This window comes from Rhopalosiphum padi, chromosome 1, assembly GCF_020882245.1.
Source record: "Rhopalosiphum padi isolate XX-2018 chromosome 1, ASM2088224v1, whole genome shotgun sequence".
NCBI lineage: Eukaryota > Metazoa > Arthropoda > Insecta > Hemiptera > Aphididae > Rhopalosiphum > Rhopalosiphum padi.
Window position 1 is genome coordinate 1,706,442 of NC_083597.1, and position 24,205 is coordinate 1,730,646.

The following is a 24,205-nucleotide window of genomic DNA, read 5'->3' on the forward strand; positions in this document are numbered from 1 at the left end:
GAACGAACAGGATAAGGAGATGAAGGAATAGATGAAGGAAAAGTAGGATGAAAAAAATAGTAGTTTGATATGCATACATGTATAGGTATATAAACGAGTTACATATAAACAGTTACACGGCAAAATTGCTGCGACATTCTATCGGAGAATTCCGTCACTTATTTTTATCGTTCGACATATTACCGGAATGCTATTATGCCGCAATATTTCTCGGTAGGCTACACACTAACACGCACACGCTCAAACAAACAAACACAGATATATTATAATTTAAGTTGGACATCAGCTGTGGTACAGTAATGTGTGGTGGTCAAGGATGCTACGCAGAGATTTCACTACGGTCCGCTCCGGAGCACCGTCAAGTCGCAATGCACCCGTATTTACTATTTTTACTTTGATTTCACTAGCATAATAAAATAATATATTCTTATTGCTACTATACATCCGTCGGCACGATAATAATATTATATTATATTGCTCGGATGTTGCTCGTTTATTATTTCGCAACTATTTTCTTTTACCCTTCCCCCCTAAGTTATTATCGTGCCAATAGTAATGCATTTCAGACATCAGTAGGCAAGTTTTTTCTAATCGGTGTCAAATGCATGTTAAAATTTACAAATGTATACAATCTCGATTCGATGTTGCATATTATTAAACTTTTAAAACGCAAATTGATTTTTACGTCTTCAAAATTTCATCTGAGATAAACATTTTTATTGTCAAGATAAATATCAGCATGCCATTACGTCATGCCGTCGTATAACTGTAGCTGATAGCATTAATCGGTAAACCTATAACACAATATTAATTCTTAAAGAGAAATGATTTAGTGCTTTACGTAGAATCTTTTTTATATTAACATTTTTTACCCATAACCGTCAGAAATGATCGAAGTTAAGATTATTCATATTAATACTATAATAGTTTCTTTAGTAATTTAAATATTGCAAGAAGCCAATAGTAAAGGTCATTAGATACACACCTCATATTTGGTATTTTTTATGCTCTTTAGCTTAGCTATACGAAATGAGACCGGCGAGTAAAGAAATGTGGTTTTGCTTTAAGTACTTAACGAATGTATGTTAGATATTAGTGACAAAACAAAATATTGCACAATTTTATTTTCTAAAATCAATCACTGCGCGCGCATACCTATGCCTGTATAATTTACTTCGACGACTTAGGACCAGTAGATTTGCTGTGAATGTTTCGTTCTATAGTTATTCCACTGTATTCGACACTAAATAATATTAAAGAATCTAGGTCAATTGCCACTCAGCAGTTTTTTAAATAATTTCTACCTGTAGGTATGTGGACGATTCCCATTCATTATTTACTATGATGAGCATATTGTAGTTTTACGTTTGCATTATTCCAATAAAATCAGCTTATGAAGAATCATATATAAATTGTCAAGTCCCGGGTATTAAAATCAAACATTTAATGAATTTTGATATTGAAAACGGGTTTGGAACGTATTAATTTTATGTTAACTTTAGATCATATAAACAACTTTTTTCAATTTATTTATAAGAAAAAGGTTAATTATTATTAAAATATACAAAATGTGTATAACATTAACGATTAACGTAAAATGTTGATAAGTGATTGTCTAAATTTGTTTAGAAGTTATTAAGGTTTAAAATCTAAATAACATAAGACAACAAGAAATTCACGTTTGTTTTCAAAATCCCTAACGTGTTATTTCAATGACAAATATTCAGTAGATATAAACTGAAATGAAAATAGATATTTTTAGAATGAAAAATAATGCTATATAGAATGATTCGATAAGCATAATATTATTATTATTATTTTATCAATAATACAATTATTTAGAATCTGATATTTGTTATTTTTAAACATAGTTAATTAAAGACTTTATTTTCAAACCCTTAAGATTTTTTCTACTATTTAAGAGTGTCCTAGCTATGAAAAAAAATTCTGTTTTTTAAATGAAAATCCCTTTTTATTATGGAAATCATTTAATGGATATTTTCTGAAAAATTATATACATCAAAATCAAAATTCGAACTTGTTCATTTTTAATTTATTGAACTTTGTATACATAATATAGTAACGTTTAAATGTCCATGGTTATAATAAATTTGCTATAGTGATTTTCAAAAAGTGATCAAATCAAATATTTACAGTAAAAAAAGGAAGTTACCATTTGAAAATCAAAAGTTTGTATCGTTACAGTACACTATTAAGTAGTACAATAAATCTCAAGAATTTGAAAAAAATGGTCTTTAAGTTTAATTGAAAATTTCAAAAATCAGTATTTAAATCAATTTGTTAATAAAGGAAAAAATAGAGTCGAGAATCTTTGGTGAATCACTCTATATATACGTAATATATTACTATGCACTCATATACTTTATGAGTTTTATTCTGGTGTATATAATATATAATATTTATTTAAGTGCCCGGTTAGGTTAGATGCCCGAACGAGAAAAAAATAGAGTCAAGTGTAAACGAGTTTTGATAGTATGTTATTTATATTATATAATTATAATAATATACATAGATACTTATGCATGCACCTATTCTTATTATAATATAGTAACGCAAAATCATCAATTATTATAAATAATATGTAATTTATGTTGTGCGCATATAATATACGTTATTACTGTTATTAGATAACAATATTTAATCATTTAATCGGTACGGAGCTTTTAGTGTAAGTGTAACAATAATATTCGAACGACGATTTTGCTCGTATAGTTTATTCTTATCATATCGTTTCGTCGGACTACACATTAATACATTATTGATTATTTACTATACTGAGTGATATTATTTTTAATTGAAAAACTCTAATTATTTTAAAAACCATCAAAATATTATATTTTTAAATTATTTCAGGCCGTTACAAAACAGTAGTAGGTATAGTAGTGTTTGCCCACTTCATCACTCATCAAAATTTTCAAACTACTCGCACTAAATTCGTTTTATACAAATCAAAATACTCTGAATGATTTACCGCAATGAAAATATTAGATTAAAAATATACGTTTTCATTTAAAAATGTACAAAAGTAAAAAAATACGAGAAACAATTGTAAAGAATAACTTGTATAACTTTTTTCCAAAAATCTTAATGTATGTATTGAATCTATGAACGTTTTGTACGTTTAATTAATCACCTCACGTAATGGGCGCGGTATATTATATTATTATATTGCAACCGAAAAACTCGAAATTCAGGTGTTGGCAAAATGATATCGATACTCGCGCGCACCACATAATAATAATAATATGTATAGACGTATTATAGTGTATACGCGTATTATTATCACCGTGTCGATTCGCCATTCGCACGGTGCGGTGCGGTGTGCGTCCGTATACTCGCGACAAAGGCGTCTGCGGGTAACTTGATGTATAATACGACTAGTTTTTTTTTTTCGTTTCGTTTTTTTCGTTCAGCCGTACACAATATACCAATTTATATTACATTATTATATTATGTATACATACGAGTATTTTGTGTGCACCATATTATACGCTCTCGTTGCAGTTTTACATTTCGCTCGTTCTCCTCCCACTCCGCGCACAATCTATTATACTACATAGGTACCTATCGTTGGTTATTTGTCCCGGCCAACATGCGGTCTGTGTGTGTGTGTGTGTGTGTGTGCTTGTATATAATACGTGCGTATGGTCGGAAACCGGGCTGCGCCGGGGAGACTAAACAAACACCGCGTGGGTTTCAACGGGAGGGAAAAAAAATGAGAGTCAGTAATATTATTATTGCAGCGTGTTGTCGTAGGCTTTGGCCGATCGGTTTGTCGACGAAACGATCAGAAATTTACCTATATACGTATGCATATTGTATATTATGTCACCCACTACCACGATAACTGCCACATTCTCCTATACCATAGGATATTTAAGGTGGATTCCTACTATAGGTTATGCACCCATACGTTCGCATATATGTGTATAGCAAATATGAACGTTCCGCCGAAGTTTGAACGTACGCGTTTCGTATCGATTGAAACGATTATAATAATAATTATAAAATATAATAATACGATAACCGATATCATTCCATCGAGATTACATTTTACTCGCAAGTGATAACTCGACAACTTGACGTTTGACGGAGGAAAATGTCCCTAGACATACGGTTTCCGTGTAATAATATATACATAGTTATGCAAACGATGGTTTTCACGGCGAACGATATTGATTCATGATTGTACAAATGAATGGGATATTTTACACAAAATAATAATATTCATTTCTATAATATGAAATCTTGATAAATAAATAGATAAACACAATTACACAAATAATCGCTATGTAAAGTATATGTATATCATGAATGCACGTCTACGCGTACATTATATTATAAGTTTATTGCTTTTTGTAAACGAATAAAAGTTGAATGGTGCGATTTACATAATTTTGGAAACTATATACGGTCGTTTTTATACGTTTAAATTAATTTGTAACTTTATATTTATATTATTTTAGATTAGATGCAGCTATATGTATATAAATATTTAACTGCTTTATTATATTTAAAATTTAAATATATATGCAATATTTTAAACGTTCGTATCGAATTGCAATATATTATACACCACGAATAACAGTTCCGTATAAATAGTTGACTAAATGGTTGAGGTATGTTTATAGTCTACTGCAGATGTCTACTGGATTGTAAAGTGCGGATTGGACTCTTAATTGAACATCCAACATTTTTACCGGTTAAGTATCGACCACCGAGATATATAAGATATAAGATATATAAGATATATAGGTATATAATTTACGGTGCAAATTATTATTATCGTTCCGTAGAATAATTTTTTAAAATTGAGTATAATTGTTTGGAATTTTCATTTTAGTTGTGCAATAACAAAAAAATGATTTATTCGTTTCTGTCATGTCTAAGTACGGCGAGTACACGTAAACGTAGGTAAAAAATTAAAGAATGGAATTTCAAATAAGTACATCATCCGATTGTGTGTATAGTGCGTCCTAACGGTTTCTCGAAAACGGTACCTGTATATTATATATATATAAACACATAAATATAATATATAATATTGAGTGTATCTGTTATTATAGATACGTAAACATTGAAGGTTCTCCCGGTTTATTTTTTTTTAATTTAAAAATTTCAAATAATTTTGTTACATTCACTAAAACACGTGTATACAACATAATATTATTTTTATAATACTGCGAGTGTGAGTATATACGCTGACTATTTATTTTTATAATCAACAAACTCAAAAAAAAATTAAACATACAGCTATATGTTACATACTGTACAACGATAAAAAAAATTGACAAAATAAAAACCGCAGAACTTAAAAAATGATTACTCACAACAAAGATTTTGAGCAATTTATATAACATTATATATTATATTGTTATTGTTATTAATTATTAACTCGTAATTCGCTATTGGCCACTGTATAGCATTGGACCGAAACACTTGTTTTATTTCCTATATATTATATTATTATCTATATTCTATAACACGAGTGTGCGTCGTGTATGTATAATTATTATTCGCGTACATATATTGTATACAGCTGTTCCCAACCAGCAAAGGGTCCGAACGTGGTTATTTTTTTTTTGCTAATTCGTTACTTGTTTTTACACACGATGACACTAATCTGTTTAACACACTACACACACTCAGTATAATAACCCTATGCTAAACAAACATCCGTTGCATGACGACTAAATTAGGGACAGAAACGGCGTTACGAATTAAATGTTTAGCATTTTAAATTTTTTCCTTCGTACCAGCCACTCAAAACTATATAATAATTATGTATATTAACTGACAATATATTAACTTTGATAACGTTTTGATATTATTGATTGTGTATTGTGATGGAATTAACGATGTCATAATAGTATACTGAATCCTTAAATATATATATATATATATTATTGGTACAGGAGACATTTACTGCGAAATAATAGAAACGATGTTCATTAAACACTATGACCATTATTTAGCCAGTTATAAATTGTGTGATCGGATATGGGAGTATAATTAATTATAGTAGAATAATTAGTTTTGAAGAGTTATTGATTAAGAGCGATAAATTATTAACAATATATATAATACGTTAATACGTATGATATACAAATTTCTTATAATAGGTATCATGTTTATTATTATTATTGATTTATAGGAAATAGGAATATAGAAAGTATAAAAAAAATTCAGTTGGAATACTAGTATGTATTTTTTGGTATTATATAATTCTGATAATTTGTATTAAGTAGTTCAATAAAAAAATTAATTAGGATACTTTTAGCCTATTTATTTATCTGTATACTATATAGGAATTAGGAAATTTATTTATTTCAAAGTATTATTATAACTACTATTTTTAATCTATATAATTAATAATATATAATACAAAACATTGATAAGACAGCTATTTAGAATCGAGTTAATGATTTATTGTAAATTTATGATAGTTAAATTTTTAACTAGGTAATCATTTGATTTCAGAAAAAAATTAAGAATATTAATTTAAGCCTTATTATTATCATGACTTACAATTATTAACGCAATACGTGGCAATTATATAGGTACATTAAAACGTCACTACATAAATATTTAACGATGATAATAATTTACTCGTGGATGGCTGATTTAAAAGGTAACTTTAATTAAAAATATATTTTCTTACAATTTACGATAATTGATTTCAAAGCCTATTTACAATGTATGACTAAAAGAACTAGGATAAGTCTTGTCTACAGTTGTAGCCTATTGAATCGAATGCAATAATAAATAAGTATGTCCATAAAATATATCGAAACGGTTCTTTTGACAATCATTTTAGGATTTATAAAAATGTATTTTATTCACTTCCATTTCAAATGGTGGTCGTAAAAAAGGAACAATGTGATGTGTCGATCATTTATTTATTTTCATGACCCAATTCTTTTAGTTTGATTATCGTCGTGCGAGCTGTGAGTTATTGCACTTGCGGCGGGGAGGTGGGAGGCGTCTGTTTTCTTTTTATTCGATGTTGGCGTTTTTCGAACAATATAAGTGACAATTAGAGTAACGCGTCGTCGGGCGTTTTCCTTTGATTAAGTTTTTGGCAACAGAGATATACGCTCGAGCGGACGAATATAGGCGACAGCACGGTCGTCGCGGAACAATAATAACATAATACATATCGATCTGCACCTTTATAGGTTACTGGGAGGTGTGCGCTGCTCGTATACGGTGTTAAAGTTTATCGAAACACGATAATAATACATATTAAATTTATTATTTACTTAAACGTACATGCGTAAAATAAAATATATCTATAATGAATACGCATCAATCCTGCCATGGCCAATATAATAACAGTTAGTATAATACCTACACAGCTAGCATTATATTTATTTAATAATATAATATAAATACGTGTGGTGTGTGTGTGTGTGTGTGTTTGTGTAGAAATAGTGAGAGATGGAGAGAGAAAGAGTGATACGCTGAAACAGCCCGAAGTGACATACGCGACACACCCCAAAAGTTCGATACGACCCACTCGTTTCGTCAAAAACCGCATTTTGATTTACGATCATCCCGCGGAGTGGTTTATTCGAGAAATGGAAAACAAAGACCTCGTAAATCCCGCAACGCCTACATATACATTCAAGTTTGTATACCTATCATAATATTTGTACGATATACAATATTGTAGAAATCGTATATAAGTCAAATGTGTTATCGATAACATGCAGCATATACATCGCGCGAAAACCGAATGAAAATATCGACGTGCATAATGTTACTTACTATACAATATCACATTTTCTACTTGCGTGTGCAATGTGCATACTGCAGTATAAAATATAATATTAAGTGTCACACGATATATTATGATAGCGCCTACACGTTTTTTTTTTTTTTGATCAAGACGAATAATAAAAATACGATTCATTCGATCGCACAATATTGTTTGAGAGTAGTATAAGTATGATATTAAGTATGATATACTCGATGTTTATACTTTTTAATCGACTAATTTTGAGATTTGAAAAAAATTACGGACTATCGTGTATAAATAATTCGAAAAAAATAAAATTAAAACACCTGCGCCCTGCTGTCATATAATGGTATAACAGAAAGTAAATATTATGTTTCGTAAACTTAATAAACTAAAAATCGATTCAAACCTTACTTGTTTGGCATTTTATGCAATAACATTTTTTACAGCTCATTATAATAATATATCTAGTATTAAATATACATGGTTGATATTGTTATCATTAATATTCGTGTACAGCAAAATATTATTGTTGTTAAATAATTGGTTTTACCTGCAGTACCTACGTAATAATAATAAAAATAACAATGATTATGATATTATGCATGCGTGCGTTATTATAAATTATAATATCACATACGCAAGGATTTCGTATAATAATAAATAAGCACACACATACACACTCGTACAAACATCACATAAAATACATAGGTATAGGTATTTTATAGGACGATAATGGTCAGAACGAGTTTTGAAATTCAACATTTTCAGTGTACTACGGACCGCGCAGTGATAACTCGATTTGAGAATTAAACGCCTATTTCCCATTTAAATTTGGTAGGTACCTACCATACGTATGTAGTTTTAATTTGCATCGATCGTTATTCAGGTATTCGGTCTGAGGACGAGATCCTACCACATCGTATAGCTGCAAGGTAGCGTTAAAAAAATAACAAGGCAAGATGTCGTTTATTTATGCAACGCGGTTATTATATGGTCAAATTGCTGTTAAAAATACCAATTTTTTATGGTTTTATTTATTTATTTGTTTATTTTTTGTTACATAGTATTGAAATCTCATACCAAGGTTAATATAACAACAAAAAATGCACGCTTAATGATTAATTTGAGAATTAAATGTAAATTGTGTTCGGGTAAAATGTCAATTGCATAGGTTCCACAACGAGTGGTTGGTATTGACCAAAGGGAGCCACGACCACAATATGCAAGATACATTCGAAAGAAAACGAAATAAAAACTTACGTATATATTATCAAACGCTCGCAATAAATTAGCGCATATACTTAATACACATATATTTAAAATAACATTTTAATGACACGTGTATATAGATGTTTTATGTACACTTCGCGTGCACGCATATTATTATTTTAATAATTGCATTCATGATGTAATATTCGCTAATTTATATTTATTTATTAGACGAAAACATTAGAATAATATTTAATAGATAAAAATATCTGCAATTACATACAATATAATTGAATCATTAACACACAAATTAATAATATTATAATACATACCTGTAGGCTATAGAATAACATCGATATCGAGAGCAGTTGATGATGTGTAGAACGTTTCAACGGCGGACACGGCATATCTAAATAATACAAAGTACCACAACCAAGTATTTTTTTTTATTAATGAGTTTACTCAAACTCCGATTTTTTTGATTTTTGACTATACTCAAGAAACATATTTAAAAAAAAATATAGTTTTATAAACCCTTATAATATTATCTTCCAAACCTATTATCTTTGAAACTCAACGTTTAGTAATTCGAAAACAGATTGTTTGAGTTTCTATTTAAATACTCATGCATCAACATTTTCAAAAAATTCATCTGATTAATACCATTGATTATAAATTTATAATCAATGTTAATTTTTATACTGAAAAAAGGAGACTTTCATATAAAAAAAAGTTCGTATCGTCACAAAACATTTCTCGATAAAAAATATAAATACCTATTTAAATATATGGTTCTTGAATAGGTATATGCATATCATGTTATAAAGGTTGAACCTAAATCAATCCATGTCAAGATGCTTTAAAATCTGAATTTGAATTAATTAATTATTAAAGGAAAACATTGGGGTGAGCATGCTTGATGAATCATCTTGTATACTTATAAGTAATATTATTATAGTTTTTATAATATAATGTAGCTATATAATATAGAATATTATGATCAACATGGTTGACCACATGTCCTCTATAGTATTAATATTAGTGTAAGAGTGTAACGTACCTATATAAAATGTTAAATAATCGCGTAAATGTTTACGAGTATGTTGCATACCTATACCTTAATAAATAGGCTATAGAACTGCGAATCATTAGACATTATTTATCGTTCAGTTTATAATTATTGATTTGAAGTAAGTACAATATACAAATCCTAGTCGATTCTGTGCACGCGAGTTCATTGTCTTTGAATAACGGAAAGTGTCATAGTATTCTCGTAAATATGTATAGTTGGTCGAATCGATTATTGGAAAAGTGTAGTGAAGCTCAACTCGCGAGGTACATAGGTCGTGTGTATCATACTGTTTAAACGTGCGTAACACTCGATACATAAGGGGAAAGAGAACATATAATGTTATAAAGGTGGAACCTAAATCAATCCATGTCAAGATGGTTTTTATGTTTCAATATAAACATCTCTGTAAAACTTTTTTCTTGTTGTTGTTTTTTTTATACGATGTTGATTCCGCTTAAGAAAGTAATTTGCCAGCTTACAATAAATAATATTGTTTTATTATGTATTAACGCATTCGAAGAATTCCATTTACATTGTTCACATCATTTTAAGCATATACATACGTGTCTGTGTGCGTATATGTGCATACTGCAATAACGATTTAATAAGTTATACTTATAAACATCTGCCACAGTGCTATTTATTACGCATTTATAATATTTGATCACTAGTTAACACTCGAATTATATTCCCAACGAGCGAGTGAGGTATTCAAATGTTTTCCTTTTTTTTACTGAAGATGTGGCGAAAAACTTTTTGTGGTTAAAAACAGAACGATCTGTTCATACCGCAGTAAAACACGAGTGCAATCAACTGATCTTAACTAGTTGTGATGCAAGTATAAAAATATCATAATTCCGGCTAAATCGCAATTCGCATTTGTCACTCTATTTTTGCCATGTTTTAAGTCACTGACATGTAATAGTAAAATAATATATAGCCATTAAGCATATTAATTATCGTGGTCGGCAACTGCGCAACGAGAAAATCGTAAATCAAAAACAAAAATCTTCCATAGTATAAAGGATGAAACGTTCCCGCGTTACCAACAATGATTTGGAGGAAAAAACAGATCGATTAATTACAGGTATATATAGGTGTTGGTTATTGCCGTGAGAAACGCGGGGCTGTCGTCTGCGCATCGCCGCGCGTACGCAGTTCATTGAGAATAATAATAATATAATATTTTTCATTACCAAACTGCGGCGGCGCCCTAAATTGTCCGCCTTTCTCTCTCTCTCTTCCGTCAGTCTCATCCTCTCATCATCGTTGGCTCTCTGTCTCTCTCTATACACCTCGTCGTCTTGACGTCGTCACCGTCGCAGCCCGAAGGCGACGACAACGTCTTCAGTCGGCCCGCGTGTATATGCCGCTGCTGCCGCCGAAGACCAGTTCAGACATGTCGGAGACCCCGTCCGTTTCATTGTTATCCGTTTTTTTTTTATATACTTTTTTATTATTATATTTTTTTTTTTTTAATAATCTCCCCTCCTCGCCCCACGCGTTTCATTGTTTCTTTTACAGTCACGAGGTATTTTTCCCCTGTTACTACTTCACCTCCCCGCGATTACACATACACAACTACCGCCACCGCTTCACATACTCACGGTTATTATTATGCCTATATACTTCAGCGCCGCCATGGCACTGGTCGGAGGAGAAGTTAAGGAGAAGTAGGAGAAAGAGGAAAAGGAGAATAATAATAATAAGAGAAGGAACGGACGGAATAGGAGTATATATATAATATAATAAATATGTATATATCGAAGGAGAACGAGAAGAATAAGAAGAAGAGTCATCGGTACGGAATCCGCGCGCCAGCTCGCGACCGTCAAAGAACTATGCAACACAATGATCGTCAACGTACCTACATATTACGTATTTTTATAATATATATTATATTGTAAATATAGAGGTACCTATATACATATATACGATAATATTCTCTCGATATACGCCGTCGCCGCCGTTCTTCTCTGGCCTCCCACGCTACGCAATCTTCCCTCCGTGATCTATAGGCCGCGCATACATTATACAATGTAGGTACGTACGTACGATATTATTATAATTTATATTATGTTTTATCGCATTCCTCGTCTTGTGCACACACTCACGTGTGCTCGAGCGCATTTTATTTTATTCATGTATAATATATTAAATTATGTGTGTGTGTGTGTGTGTGTGTGTGTGTGTGTGTGTGTGTGTTGCGTGTCTGCATTGCGAGTATACAGTTTAATTATAAGAAAATTAATATCTCACGCGTACGGTGTGTGTACCAATACTATTTACTGCAGTCTACATATTGTGATATTACATGTATACATCATATGCTCGATGATCTTTCTTCCATCTTTGGGTGCACAATTATTACAACTATTATATAATTTTTGGAGAGCTCAAAAAAAAGTAACGACCACTGGAGACTGGACAGCTCTTTGCTGCCTGTTCCCCGCAGCGATTTAAAGAGTGACAACTACAAGTTAAGTATCATACCCTTGGACATTGCAATTTTTAATACATTAATACCTTATGGTATTATTTTAAATTCTCTCGATCTGCTATACCTTTCCCATTTTTATTGGCACAGTCTACACCGCATAGTAGTCGTTCTTTCAATTGGTATGGCTGATTTTCTACCTGTTTTGTCAAATTAACATTTTTCTTAATAATATTGCAGTATATTTCACATGAGCAGAATCAGATGTCGCGCCATAAATTACATATTAGTTGTTTTGGCTTGAGTTCGTGGTTTAAAAAAAAAATAAGCGGACTGTATAAATTAAATAAATACAAAATGTATTTTTATTTAAACATTACAACTTATAATAATTAATATTTGATATTAAAACTAATTTCTAATGTGGCAGTTAGTTATCGCATTATTATGTATCGATATTGATCGACATTGTCACCAACGCGACATTGAGGTGGTACTAATGACGTGTACATTTTATTACTCGATCCAGGGAATATTATCAACTACGTTAGATGAAAACTTTTATAAAAAATAGTAGTACTTTGTTTTTTCTATTTCTTCGAGAATATTTTTAGTTATTTCAGCAGCATACAGCACATGGCTAATGAATTCACATTGAATTTTATGGGACAGATAATGTACATGCATTCTTTCTCCCTTATCTAAAAATTGGCGAACTTTATTTAAATGCTTATTCAAAACTGGATCATAATATTAGCAAGTAGTTTAAGATCTCTAAGAAATTCACATCAAATGATTATGACTCACCAATTTTTTCGTAAAGCCTCTCTTAAAGCCATCTTTAATTCAGTCAGGAATAATATGATCTTAATTAAACGCTTTTAGAGCTCATGCCACTTTTCTTTTTAATGTTGTATAGATTGTTATAACATCCCTGTAAGAGATTTATCTTTCTTTATTTTAATGACCTTCTATTTCCACTGAAAGTAGCATTTTTACGCACTAAGCTATTTTCGTGCTCAGAGTCCTCAAATAGTATTATTTTTTTTATCATAATAATAACATACGTAAAGCTACAATTTATAAATAATAGTCTAAAAAATTTGTATTTACGATTATTTGTAAATTAATTAAGCCGTTGTTACAGCATAAATCTATTGACACACGTGTGACGTATTTATCAACTAAAATTATTATTTATTAATTTTATGGAATACCTATCGGACCGAGTGCAATTATTCGAACTTTTCCTATTCTAAGTCTAATTACAATAATTAGAACATTTCGGGTTTGGAAGTTTGGACAAAGACTAAAGAGTGCACCCCTCACTCCGTTAAGTTATCTTCGTGAATTATATATTACAATTTACAATACAGTATTGATAGCCACAACTATGAAATATTCATAAACTGCACGAACGTACTGTCGGGCTTACCATATTTTGCTCATCGAAACATTTAATTGTTTCGTTTTTCTAATTTTTATTTTTTACGTGCTATCGTTGTGTTTAATATTATTAATAATTTATGCAATTGAAAGTTGAAACTATATGGCCGTTGAGCTGAACACTAACAGATAATGCGACTGCAACTGGTTGTGTTCGTATCGTACACTCGTCGCGCGCATTTAATGTTGTCTCTACGTGTACAACGACCGAAAAGATTTCGCGGCCGACGCGCGGCGATAAATTCTTAGATTTATCGCCTCAGCCGCTGTGGTATTACAGGTATTGTATGTGTGTGTATACTGCATCAGTCACGTACGCGTAAATAAAACAATTTGGACGCCGTTTCATTTTGCTCGTGACGCTTGTTAAAAACCTAATCACAACCTATTATATTATTATTATTTACCGACCGGTGGCGAAGGTTATACGGGCGGGTGTGGGGGAGAAGTGGGAGGAAACGGGAAAAAAACTAAATAATAACTTTCTGTTATCAAAAAAACAATATAGTGTCATACTATTGAATAAATAATTCTGACAATCTATTAATATAACGTATACTATGAACAATACAATGTAAATTTGCGTTATGTAATATTCGAATATTGCATGTGACATAAACGATTTGATCTCAACAAATGCAATTTGCAAACGATAAACGTATTGAAAAGACTATGAAAATATTTAAACATTTTTCGATAATGATGGAAAATCGCGACTTCTCCGATCTAAACAATATTATGTAAAATAGCGTATCTATAAGTAAAAAAACTATAGAAAACCATAACCTAATCAATTGTCTTTGCACAAGTCTTATAAAACCCAGTTTATAGCTTAGATAATTTATAAGGCTTAGAAACAAATCACAGGTATATAAGAATTCTTAAAAAAAGGTGCTATAACTTGTTTGAAAAAAAATAATTGTACTATAATTGTATAATCATAATTCATGAAATAATATTATTCATAATATTTTATAATATTATACGCAATACGTCGACATATTATACAACGGGAGAAAAGTGAAATAAAATATATATTTTATGCAATAATCTAAGGGAAAGAATATTTTCATTTGTTGAATGTATTTAAATGAATTCATTATTTGTTTTGAAAGATTTATAGGTTTATATTGTTGTCATATATATAGGAAGAGGGAAAAATTCAAGTAAAAATACCGTCCTTGTCATCCACTCTACCCGAAAAAAAAAAAATACGCCACTGCAACCGGAGCTTATAAACTATAATACTCGTATAATATATTTTATAAATTATCGGACCCGCGGGCCTACTGCAGGTACTCAACCTCATAATATTTACAGAAAATAATGATATACCACTCGGCGTTCTGTACCTATTATATATCTTGCGGTCCTTATTATATGGACGTCAGCGTACTAATACGTTATCCTACCTGGGATGCTATATCTTTAGAAACGTTTTAATCCGCTATCATCACGAGAGTAGTGTGGTTAGATCGTATGCTCTAGGGTCAAATGTGATGAGTTTGATGACAAAACGTTTTCGGATGAATGGCGCGGATGACGGGTGCGGTGGTTCCGGTCGGGTTGTCACAGAGAATCGCATCAGAGAACGACAACCGACGGGAAGAATATAATCGCATATATTATTATGACTGTATGGGAGTGTTTGTTTAGCGAAAGAATTTGCGAAGTTAACGATGATAATATTATAACCTCACGACGACTGAGATTGTACCATCATTGTAACCTATATATTACATGCATAATATTATTATGCCGTCGTTTCCGCGTTGTGCACAAATGCCACAACTGGGCGAATAAACGGAATAATATTTTAATTACGAGAAATTTAATATTAGAATATACATAAATAGAGGGATTGTCAGATAGCGAGAGAGAGGAGACCACAGACAGATAGTGGCAACGGGTGCAGACGTTGTGCGGATAAATATTGTTTTATCATCGCGTCCGTGTCAATATAAACGCGTATACGATATAATAACAAATAGTTCACAGGACAACGCGGCTCGATGAATAATGCAAAAGTACGGTAAACTGCGTACAGAAAGAGCTACGGTGTTTTCCTGCACAGCGGTCCCGGAAAAACGGGGAAACCCGGTCTTTGTGTTAAAATAATATTATTTAAATATGTCATTTTTGTGTATAATTATTAATAAGTCAAACGAAAACACCGTTGTGCAAATTCCACTATTGTAACCGACCGATCTACCGACAACAATGATAATATTATACACTGCGCAGTGACAGCGGCGTATTTTTGGGGATTATTCACGATGTCTGACAAATAAAACAACGATTTTATAAATGTTATACAGTTATAATAAGGAAAAACGACTTCACACAATTCTTTCATTTTTTTCTTCAAAAATTAACATCTACATTTAATACAGTCACACAGACTGGGAACATAGTTTTGATTTTCTTATCATTTGGATTTCGTTTTAAAATTAACATTTTTCATTGTAATCTTCCGAACGTCTTTTAATTAAAAAATTACGACAAAGCAACGAAATGGTGATTTTCAAAAAAAAAAAAGAAAGAAAGGAAATGTGTATCGTCAAAGGATTTATTCCTAAATGCCTTGAATCGCTTACAAAATTTAAATATTTGGACTTATTTTGATCCTTAAGAATCCATAGGCACATAAAAGTTCAGAGTTTTAATAAATCAATTAACAAAGTAAAACATGTGGATGAGCCTGCTTGAATAATCACCCTGCTTACATACATACATAATACATCACGTATATTATCTTTAACGCCTCGAGCCTAATAATCGTCATGTACACACGATTCAATTGTGCGTGCTCTGATCGCGCGCGCATTGTTATATCGGCCAGCCAAAAAGCCAGGCATAATAAATTAATAATAAAATATATATATTTTTATGTATGTTGTGTATGAGTGTACACGCGATGACTAAACAATACATATAGTGAATATATATTTTAAAACAAAAAGTTCTCGCGGTGTGTCCAGAACTTTGCCTAAGGCTCTTTGTCCTTCTGTCTCTCTTCCACCTCTCCTCTTAATATTACTATATCTATGTGCATATGTATTATAAGATCCGAAATTCCGGTATAATCGTCGTCCAGACTTTATGTATATTGTGTATATATTATTATTTTAATAACAATCTAACCGAAACGTATCGGATGCCGTTCAACGGTTTTAAAAGGATATATATATATTATAAATTAAACGAACCAATATAATATCACGCTTATTGTTGCCTATTGTATACGAAGGTCCAAACCGATTTCAGCATACATTCAATAACACATTTTTACAGCATTATTTTGTTTCAGTGGAATTTTATGTAGATAAATTTTTGTTTTTTAAAAGGATGTAATTGAAGTCACTTGAGTATTTTAATGTTACCACTAATAGTATTATATATTACAATGGCATACCGTATAAAATATGCACATAATATACCATATACATACTATAAGTAATATTATTAGGGCATTTGACAAAGAGTTTTTTAAGAACCTTTGAAATATACTTTTCGAGTAGTAGATGCTTTGCCCTTCTATCCACCTTCCTAATTGCGCCTTATAATATAGTTAGATATTTAATTTTATATACTACTCGTACTTACAGCTTTTGAAAAGTGTTCGCTTCAATATTATTACTTAGACATAGATAGGTATTAGGTATATTTGTATATTATAGACGTTGACGTATGAACTCTTCGTGGTGTATGCAAATAAAAATTAGGTAGTCAATTTCTCATAATAAATTGTTTTTACTATTCCTTCCAAAATCAACTTAATATAATATATTATTCAAATTAACTTATTGTAATAGTTTACGACATTACGTATCAAATATTTTTACTATACCCATCATAATAGTGAATTCTATTCACGCGTTTTTATCGTAATTTTTTTAAGTACTATTTGCTTATATATTATATTTGGTTAATATATTTTTAAAAAACGATTGTATTGCGTTTTATTGGTTTTTTTATTAATGTAATAATAATGAAATTAAGTCCTGTATGCATATTTCAATTAGTTTAAAAACTATGAATAAATAACGCATAAAATATATAACAAGTGTATTGTATTTTATTACAAAAATTAAATGTTTTGTCGGGGCATCATCATTATTGTAAATAATTTAACTATTATTTATAAAACATTGAACGAATTTCGTTTTTACTGTTTTTAGAGTTAACCCTCATATCGTAAAATATTATTTTATTCTTTAAAAGGTATATTATAATATCTTCAATGTTGCAATAGTCGCGAGAACCATAAAATAAAAACCATATTTATTATACGTACACACTGTAGCCTAACCTAATTTGACGTTTGCTTTTTGATTCGGTGTTGCAGGTGAAATACTTTTGCGGTCCGGCGAGATGGAACACTCGTGCCCAGACTACTGTTATATCGTCGGGCGCGGCTAAGACGCCGGAGAGCCAGGAAGTGTGGAACGTTGAGGAAGAGGACCTTAGCACAGCGTTGCTCACCTCCAAGCTGACCAAGTTTTCCGACCCAGAAACCGCGGTCAGAGTGCGAGGGCTGTTCTCCGACATGGCACGGTCCATGTGTACAAACTACACAACGACGGATTGCTGGAATGGCCGAACGGTGGGAGAGTGAGTATATTTATTCAGCAATTACGCAGTTGTAGTGTTATAGCCCTCCTTGAAAATCGAAATTTCAGGAAAATTCAAAAAATGCACCTAGTATCCTGTGAATGTACTACACGTTTATAGAGCACTGGAGGCATTTTAAATATTCCTGGATTTCCTGGGAGGGTGGCAGTTCCCCAATTTGTCTATGCCGTATAGAATTTCCATAATATTATTTACGCCTACTCTGAATATTATCTTCATATTCATATATACATATTGTAAATGTGATATTTGCACTCTGTCGTACGATAATTTTATACCTAACCTAACCTAACCGATAATCTTATGTACCTAAACATGTAATATTATAACAACGCATTGTAAAAAGAACTTCTTACCCACATATGTTGTCTCCATCTTTCAATAGTACATAACATGGAAAATTTACGGTCAACAATTATCGTTTATTTTCGTCAGTTTTAATATTGAAGTATACAAATATTTATTATTAAAAGTAAAGGTAACAACATTTTATTTGTTTTGTTGTAAGTTTTTTCTTTGAGGTTCTAATTTTAAACAAATTATAATTGTGTAAAACAATTTAAAAATGTTATACTCACATCAAAATTAAAATATCGAAATATACTTCCGAAAAACCACAGAAAATGTTGTCACCTTAACGTTTAATGATAGGTAAGTGCACCGCTGACGATGTAAATTTTCTATAGTTTTATCCACTGTTTATTATACGATGATATTATGAAATAATATTGTATGCTGGCGGGTCTATTAAGATGACAATATTATTAATGATAATTATTGCCAAATTCGGTTCTATCAGGTTTGTCAACCTTCGAGAGTTGAACCTGTTATTGATCTATTGATTTATTATTTATGTATATAATTATTAATTTATTTAAAATTAAAATAATAGTCATCATCGACAGACGCTCACGCTATATAAAAATATATATTTAATAACGATGTTATATTTGTTCTGTTACACAGGTATACAGATAACGTCGTCGGGCCATTGTTAAGTGCGCAAATGTACAACCCGGAATTCGATTGGACGGCTTCCATCAACACACAAGACAACAAAGTGGCGGAAGTCATTGACAAGCTCAGGCATATCAGACAAGTGAGTAGCGGGATATTCGCACTTTTAGCAGAATATATATTATTATGTATAGATAGTATTGTAAGAGATGTGGTCGCGAGTTAGTTTTTTATAGTTGATCCCATGAATTACATCCGAATAGAGTTAGGAAAAAAATTATACTATTAATATTATTGTTATGTACTAGTCGGATGAGAGATAGTTTAAGATCGTTAACCAAGCAATAAACGTGATTTATGGACGTCGTATTTTCTGATATTGTAGGAAGCGTATTGCGGTCTTTACATATTATATACGATAATAATTAAAACATAATAATATAATATATTATATGAATTGATTTGGATAAAATTAATGGCGATTGAACTTTCTGTACATAAAATCAAAAACCAACATTAAATTGTATTTTTTTTTTAAACTCTGATTCTTTTTTAGAACTCAACGCATTATCAATAGGTAAAAAAATCGAAAAAATATCGATTCTTCACGTGATGCAATCAAGGTTATTTCTATAATTATTGCATTATTATTAATGCATTTCGTATAATCTGCTAACGAAATTTTTAATTAATGACATTAGGATTCTCTTTTTTTATAGCCAACTAGCCGATTATTTCAAAATATATCTCGATACGTATTATATTTTGACTACTGTTGTCTGTTTGCTTGTATTGTATTGACAAAAATGTTTACCTTTGGCTGTCGCGGTCGTATAACAACGACAAGGTGGAACTTGGTATAATTAAACAGAAGTAAATAGGTATAAACGTTTTGACTTTGTTATTATTGTTAAGATATATTTTCGATATACTTAAGTGTAAGGAGAAGTAAATTTCCACGATTTCTCTCACTAACCTAGCCTAACCCACAACTCCTCGTAAATACCCTCCACTATATATATTGCGCCGTTACAGCAGAATGCAATCAAACGATATTTTTCAACGTGTACCTACTTACTAATTTCCAGACGGTATTGAACCAATTGAGTTCCAGTCCGCAATCGGACTCGTTCATGGCTGACGAGGCTGAAGGGTCTGGCGAAGGCAGTGGCACTGGCAGGGGTAGTAACTCCGGCTGGGACGATGACGACGACAACGCAGATTACTCATCCGGCGAAGGTTCAGGCGATCACCCGATCACCACCCAAGTGCCTGGAGCTGACGATCCACAATGTAATTATCTTTTTTTTCACTATTCTAATATTTATGCAATATGCAAGTACACAATGTTCTATCACCGTACCTATTAAAAAAACAAAAAACTAAATTATACTAAGGCTTATCGCACGAAGTGTGACAATTATGATTACCTATTTAATCGTCAGTATAATAGTTAAATAATTAAATTCCAACGGTCACTGGTTTTTTATTATTATAATAATTATAATAATAATTTATACCGTATAAGGTATATCGTGATAATAATTTCTGATGTCTATTTTTTAATCTTTAATTAAAAATTTTTTTTTCAGTCAAATCGACTAATAAATCGGTGCCAAATTCGAGACCGGATGTAGTGTTGAACTCCAACAATCCGTCGGGCGCTGCCCCGTCAATACGACTACACGCACCCCTATTGATAACGGTGTGCTTGATGGTCATTCCTGCGTTGCAGCAGCTGCAGACAAGGATATATTTTTAAACGTACTTTTTATTTTTATTTTTTGTTTTCGTCGCGTTAAGTTATTATTATATTGTTGTTAAGTGAAACTTTGTTCTTGGATTTACTCGGCTTTTCTTTAGGGTACCTTTTTGAAAATATATATACATCTATATTCTATTTATATATATATGTACAATTTATAACACTTCTGGACACAAATCGTTTAATTATTTTAAACATTTCTTTTTTCCAAAAATGAGACTATTTTTTAATTTGTCATCATTATTATGTATTTGTTTTTTTTTTTATGTCCTTTAGACTGATAAAATTTGTATTCATATGATATTATTTATGTGCAAAATGTTCTCTGTAGCCTATATATGTTTATATATGTTTGTTGTCGAAAACCAAGCGCAATAATTTGTAATAACAATCGTTAATATAATATTATATAATATAATATGTATATAATATATATATATATTATATACCATTAGGCTTATATTATACTAATACGTAATAACCCAATTTTAACTTTGTCTTTTAACGGTTTTTTTTTTTCTTGAGCAATAATAATAATTTATATTTTAAAATAATGTAAACTTACGATATATATATATATAAAAAAAACCAATGTAAATATTCGTTTAGTATAGTTTTGAACACTTATCCATAATAATCTATATATTATATTATATTGTTAAGCTCTACACGCGTTTATTCAACGGGAGATTTTATATTTTCACTAGTTCCGCATTTTTTTATTTATCTATCTTATTTTTACTTTTTTTCACTCGCGGTGATAGATTTTATACTTTTTTTTTGTCAGTTCGAGTAACGCACAAATAGTTGACTCCACGGCTCGATCTTCACGCCATCATATAATACGTACTGTCATAGATAGGTACTGTCTAAGATAATATTTTCGATACTTGAACAAACAGAGAATAATAAATTAATATAATAATAATAATAATATAATATAAAGTAGCGTATATGTGTTTAGTACATATTATATTATATATAGGTCATTATTTATTACCGTCGTAATTTTATCGTCGTCGTTTCGAAATCGAATCGGATTTTTGATGAAAAAAAAACAGAGTAGTGAATGAGAGGGAACAAAATATCAACCCTCAAACGTATACATAGAAGAACGAGCCGACATAATATTTTTATTATATACAATACTATATATATAATTATATTGTTTATTTATTTATTTTTAAATTATTATTATTATTATCAGACACGTTTTTTGTATAAAGCGTTTTTTTTTTTTACCGTGAGACGTAATGTATGTACATGATATCGTGTGAATGTACCTATGATGTGTGCAACATAATATACTGCAGACACTGCGACACCGATAACGGGATTGGCACTGCACGCGGGTGTGGTCGTCATCGGATATTCCTCTTGGGCTTCCAGCGGGTGAAAGAGATTGCTTGCTAAAAGAATAAAAAAATTCCTATATTTTTCGACATTGAACGTAATAAAAAATTTCAATAATAATGTAATAGAAGAATTGGATAAATTTGTTAGGGAATTGTGTTGTTTTGTATGAGAGTTTTTTGTTGGAGAAAAGAAATATATTATATAATAATTAGCGGAATCTTACTATTATTATTATAATTTACAATGTTTTCACATATGTATTGCCTTAGTTGTATTTTATTTTTATTATTATTATTTTTTTTTCATTTTGACGACTGTGATTTGTATAGTTAAGTAGGCAAATTTAAAAATTATTATTATATAAATTGTCTTTAATGTTTATTCAATGCTAATATAATAAAATATACTGTATAGTTATAATATGTATAATATTATTATAATATGATTATATAATAAAGAATACAATTTTTAGACCATACACTATATCACCTATACGAGTTGAGTTTATATATTTTGGTGTTTCTGCGGTGAGTATAGAAAACAATATAATATTATGGACGTTGAGTAGTGCGACGACGACGACGTGACGCGGGAGAGCAGTCGAGTGCGAATATCACGTAGTTGTGGCAATGTAGTAACGCGAATGACGACAGCGACGATCGAAGCACACACACAACTCGTATTATTATCATTGTTCTAGCGTGGCATTTATTATTTTTACCAATATATTACACGTCGTTTCCTGCAAACTGTCGTCGCGGCGGCAGCCGTGCAGTGACATACGCTAATCATTTCAATATAATAATATATTAATATGACCGACGACCGTTGCAGTGTATTAAATTGTATTTGTTTTTTAATCGTTTATTATGCCACGCGCCGGTGATTGGAACCCACACAATCGGATCACCTTTAACCCGAACGGTCAATAGTGAATTTCGATTTCAACCGCAGTTCACGATCATTATGTCGTTACGAACGGCCGTTTTTTTAATTACCAGAGTGGCGACGGGTTAACGCGCACAATTAACAACATAATATCGATACGAATATTGCAATGCAGTAATAAATCACAATATATTATATGCAATATCAATATGACTTTATTGTAATGTTAAACGATCTTCAGCAGAGTCAGACCGCGAAGACAGTAAGTGTATACGAATATTCATAATTCGAGTCGAATAATTAATTGTTGTTGTTCTTCGGCGCCACTGGCACACACACTCAGGGGTGTCAACAGTTTTTATTTCATACCCACCTCGCCAATTACATAGTATATACCAAAACAATGTTATAATTGATTTTGTCACATTATTCATCGTTAATGAAATAGTCATTATACTCATTAATTCCACACACGATAAAAATAACTAATCAGTAAATTTATCAGTCACTCAGCCACCGTCATCACCCGTCTTTATAGGGGTTTAGGCCAAAATCGCTGCACCCCCTCGTTCAAGGTTGTAGACTAAATATGATTGTACTCGACTTGTCACGTCGATGATACGCGCAATATGATATTTTAATATTATGGTTGAACAATACGATAAAATAAAACAA

General features: G+C 31.0%; 1 protein-coding gene across 1 annotated transcript in view; it reads left to right on the forward strand.

The window, feature by feature from the left end:
- LOC132927866 (division abnormally delayed protein-like) overlaps positions 1 to 23,120 on the forward strand; it is a 79,128-nt gene extending 56,008 nt beyond the window's left edge. The window contains exons 5-8 of the mRNA XM_060992449.1: positions 18,278 to 18,543; positions 19,531 to 19,663; positions 20,610 to 20,814; positions 21,114 to 23,120. Coding sequence (XP_060848432.1) covers positions 18,278 to 18,543; positions 19,531 to 19,663; positions 20,610 to 20,814; positions 21,114 to 21,283 — 774 coding nt within the window. The 3' untranslated portion in view covers positions 21,284 to 23,120. The remainder of the gene's footprint in view (positions 1 to 18,277; positions 18,544 to 19,530; positions 19,664 to 20,609; positions 20,815 to 21,113) is intronic.
- Positions 23,121 to 24,205: the final 1,085 nt, after the last annotated feature.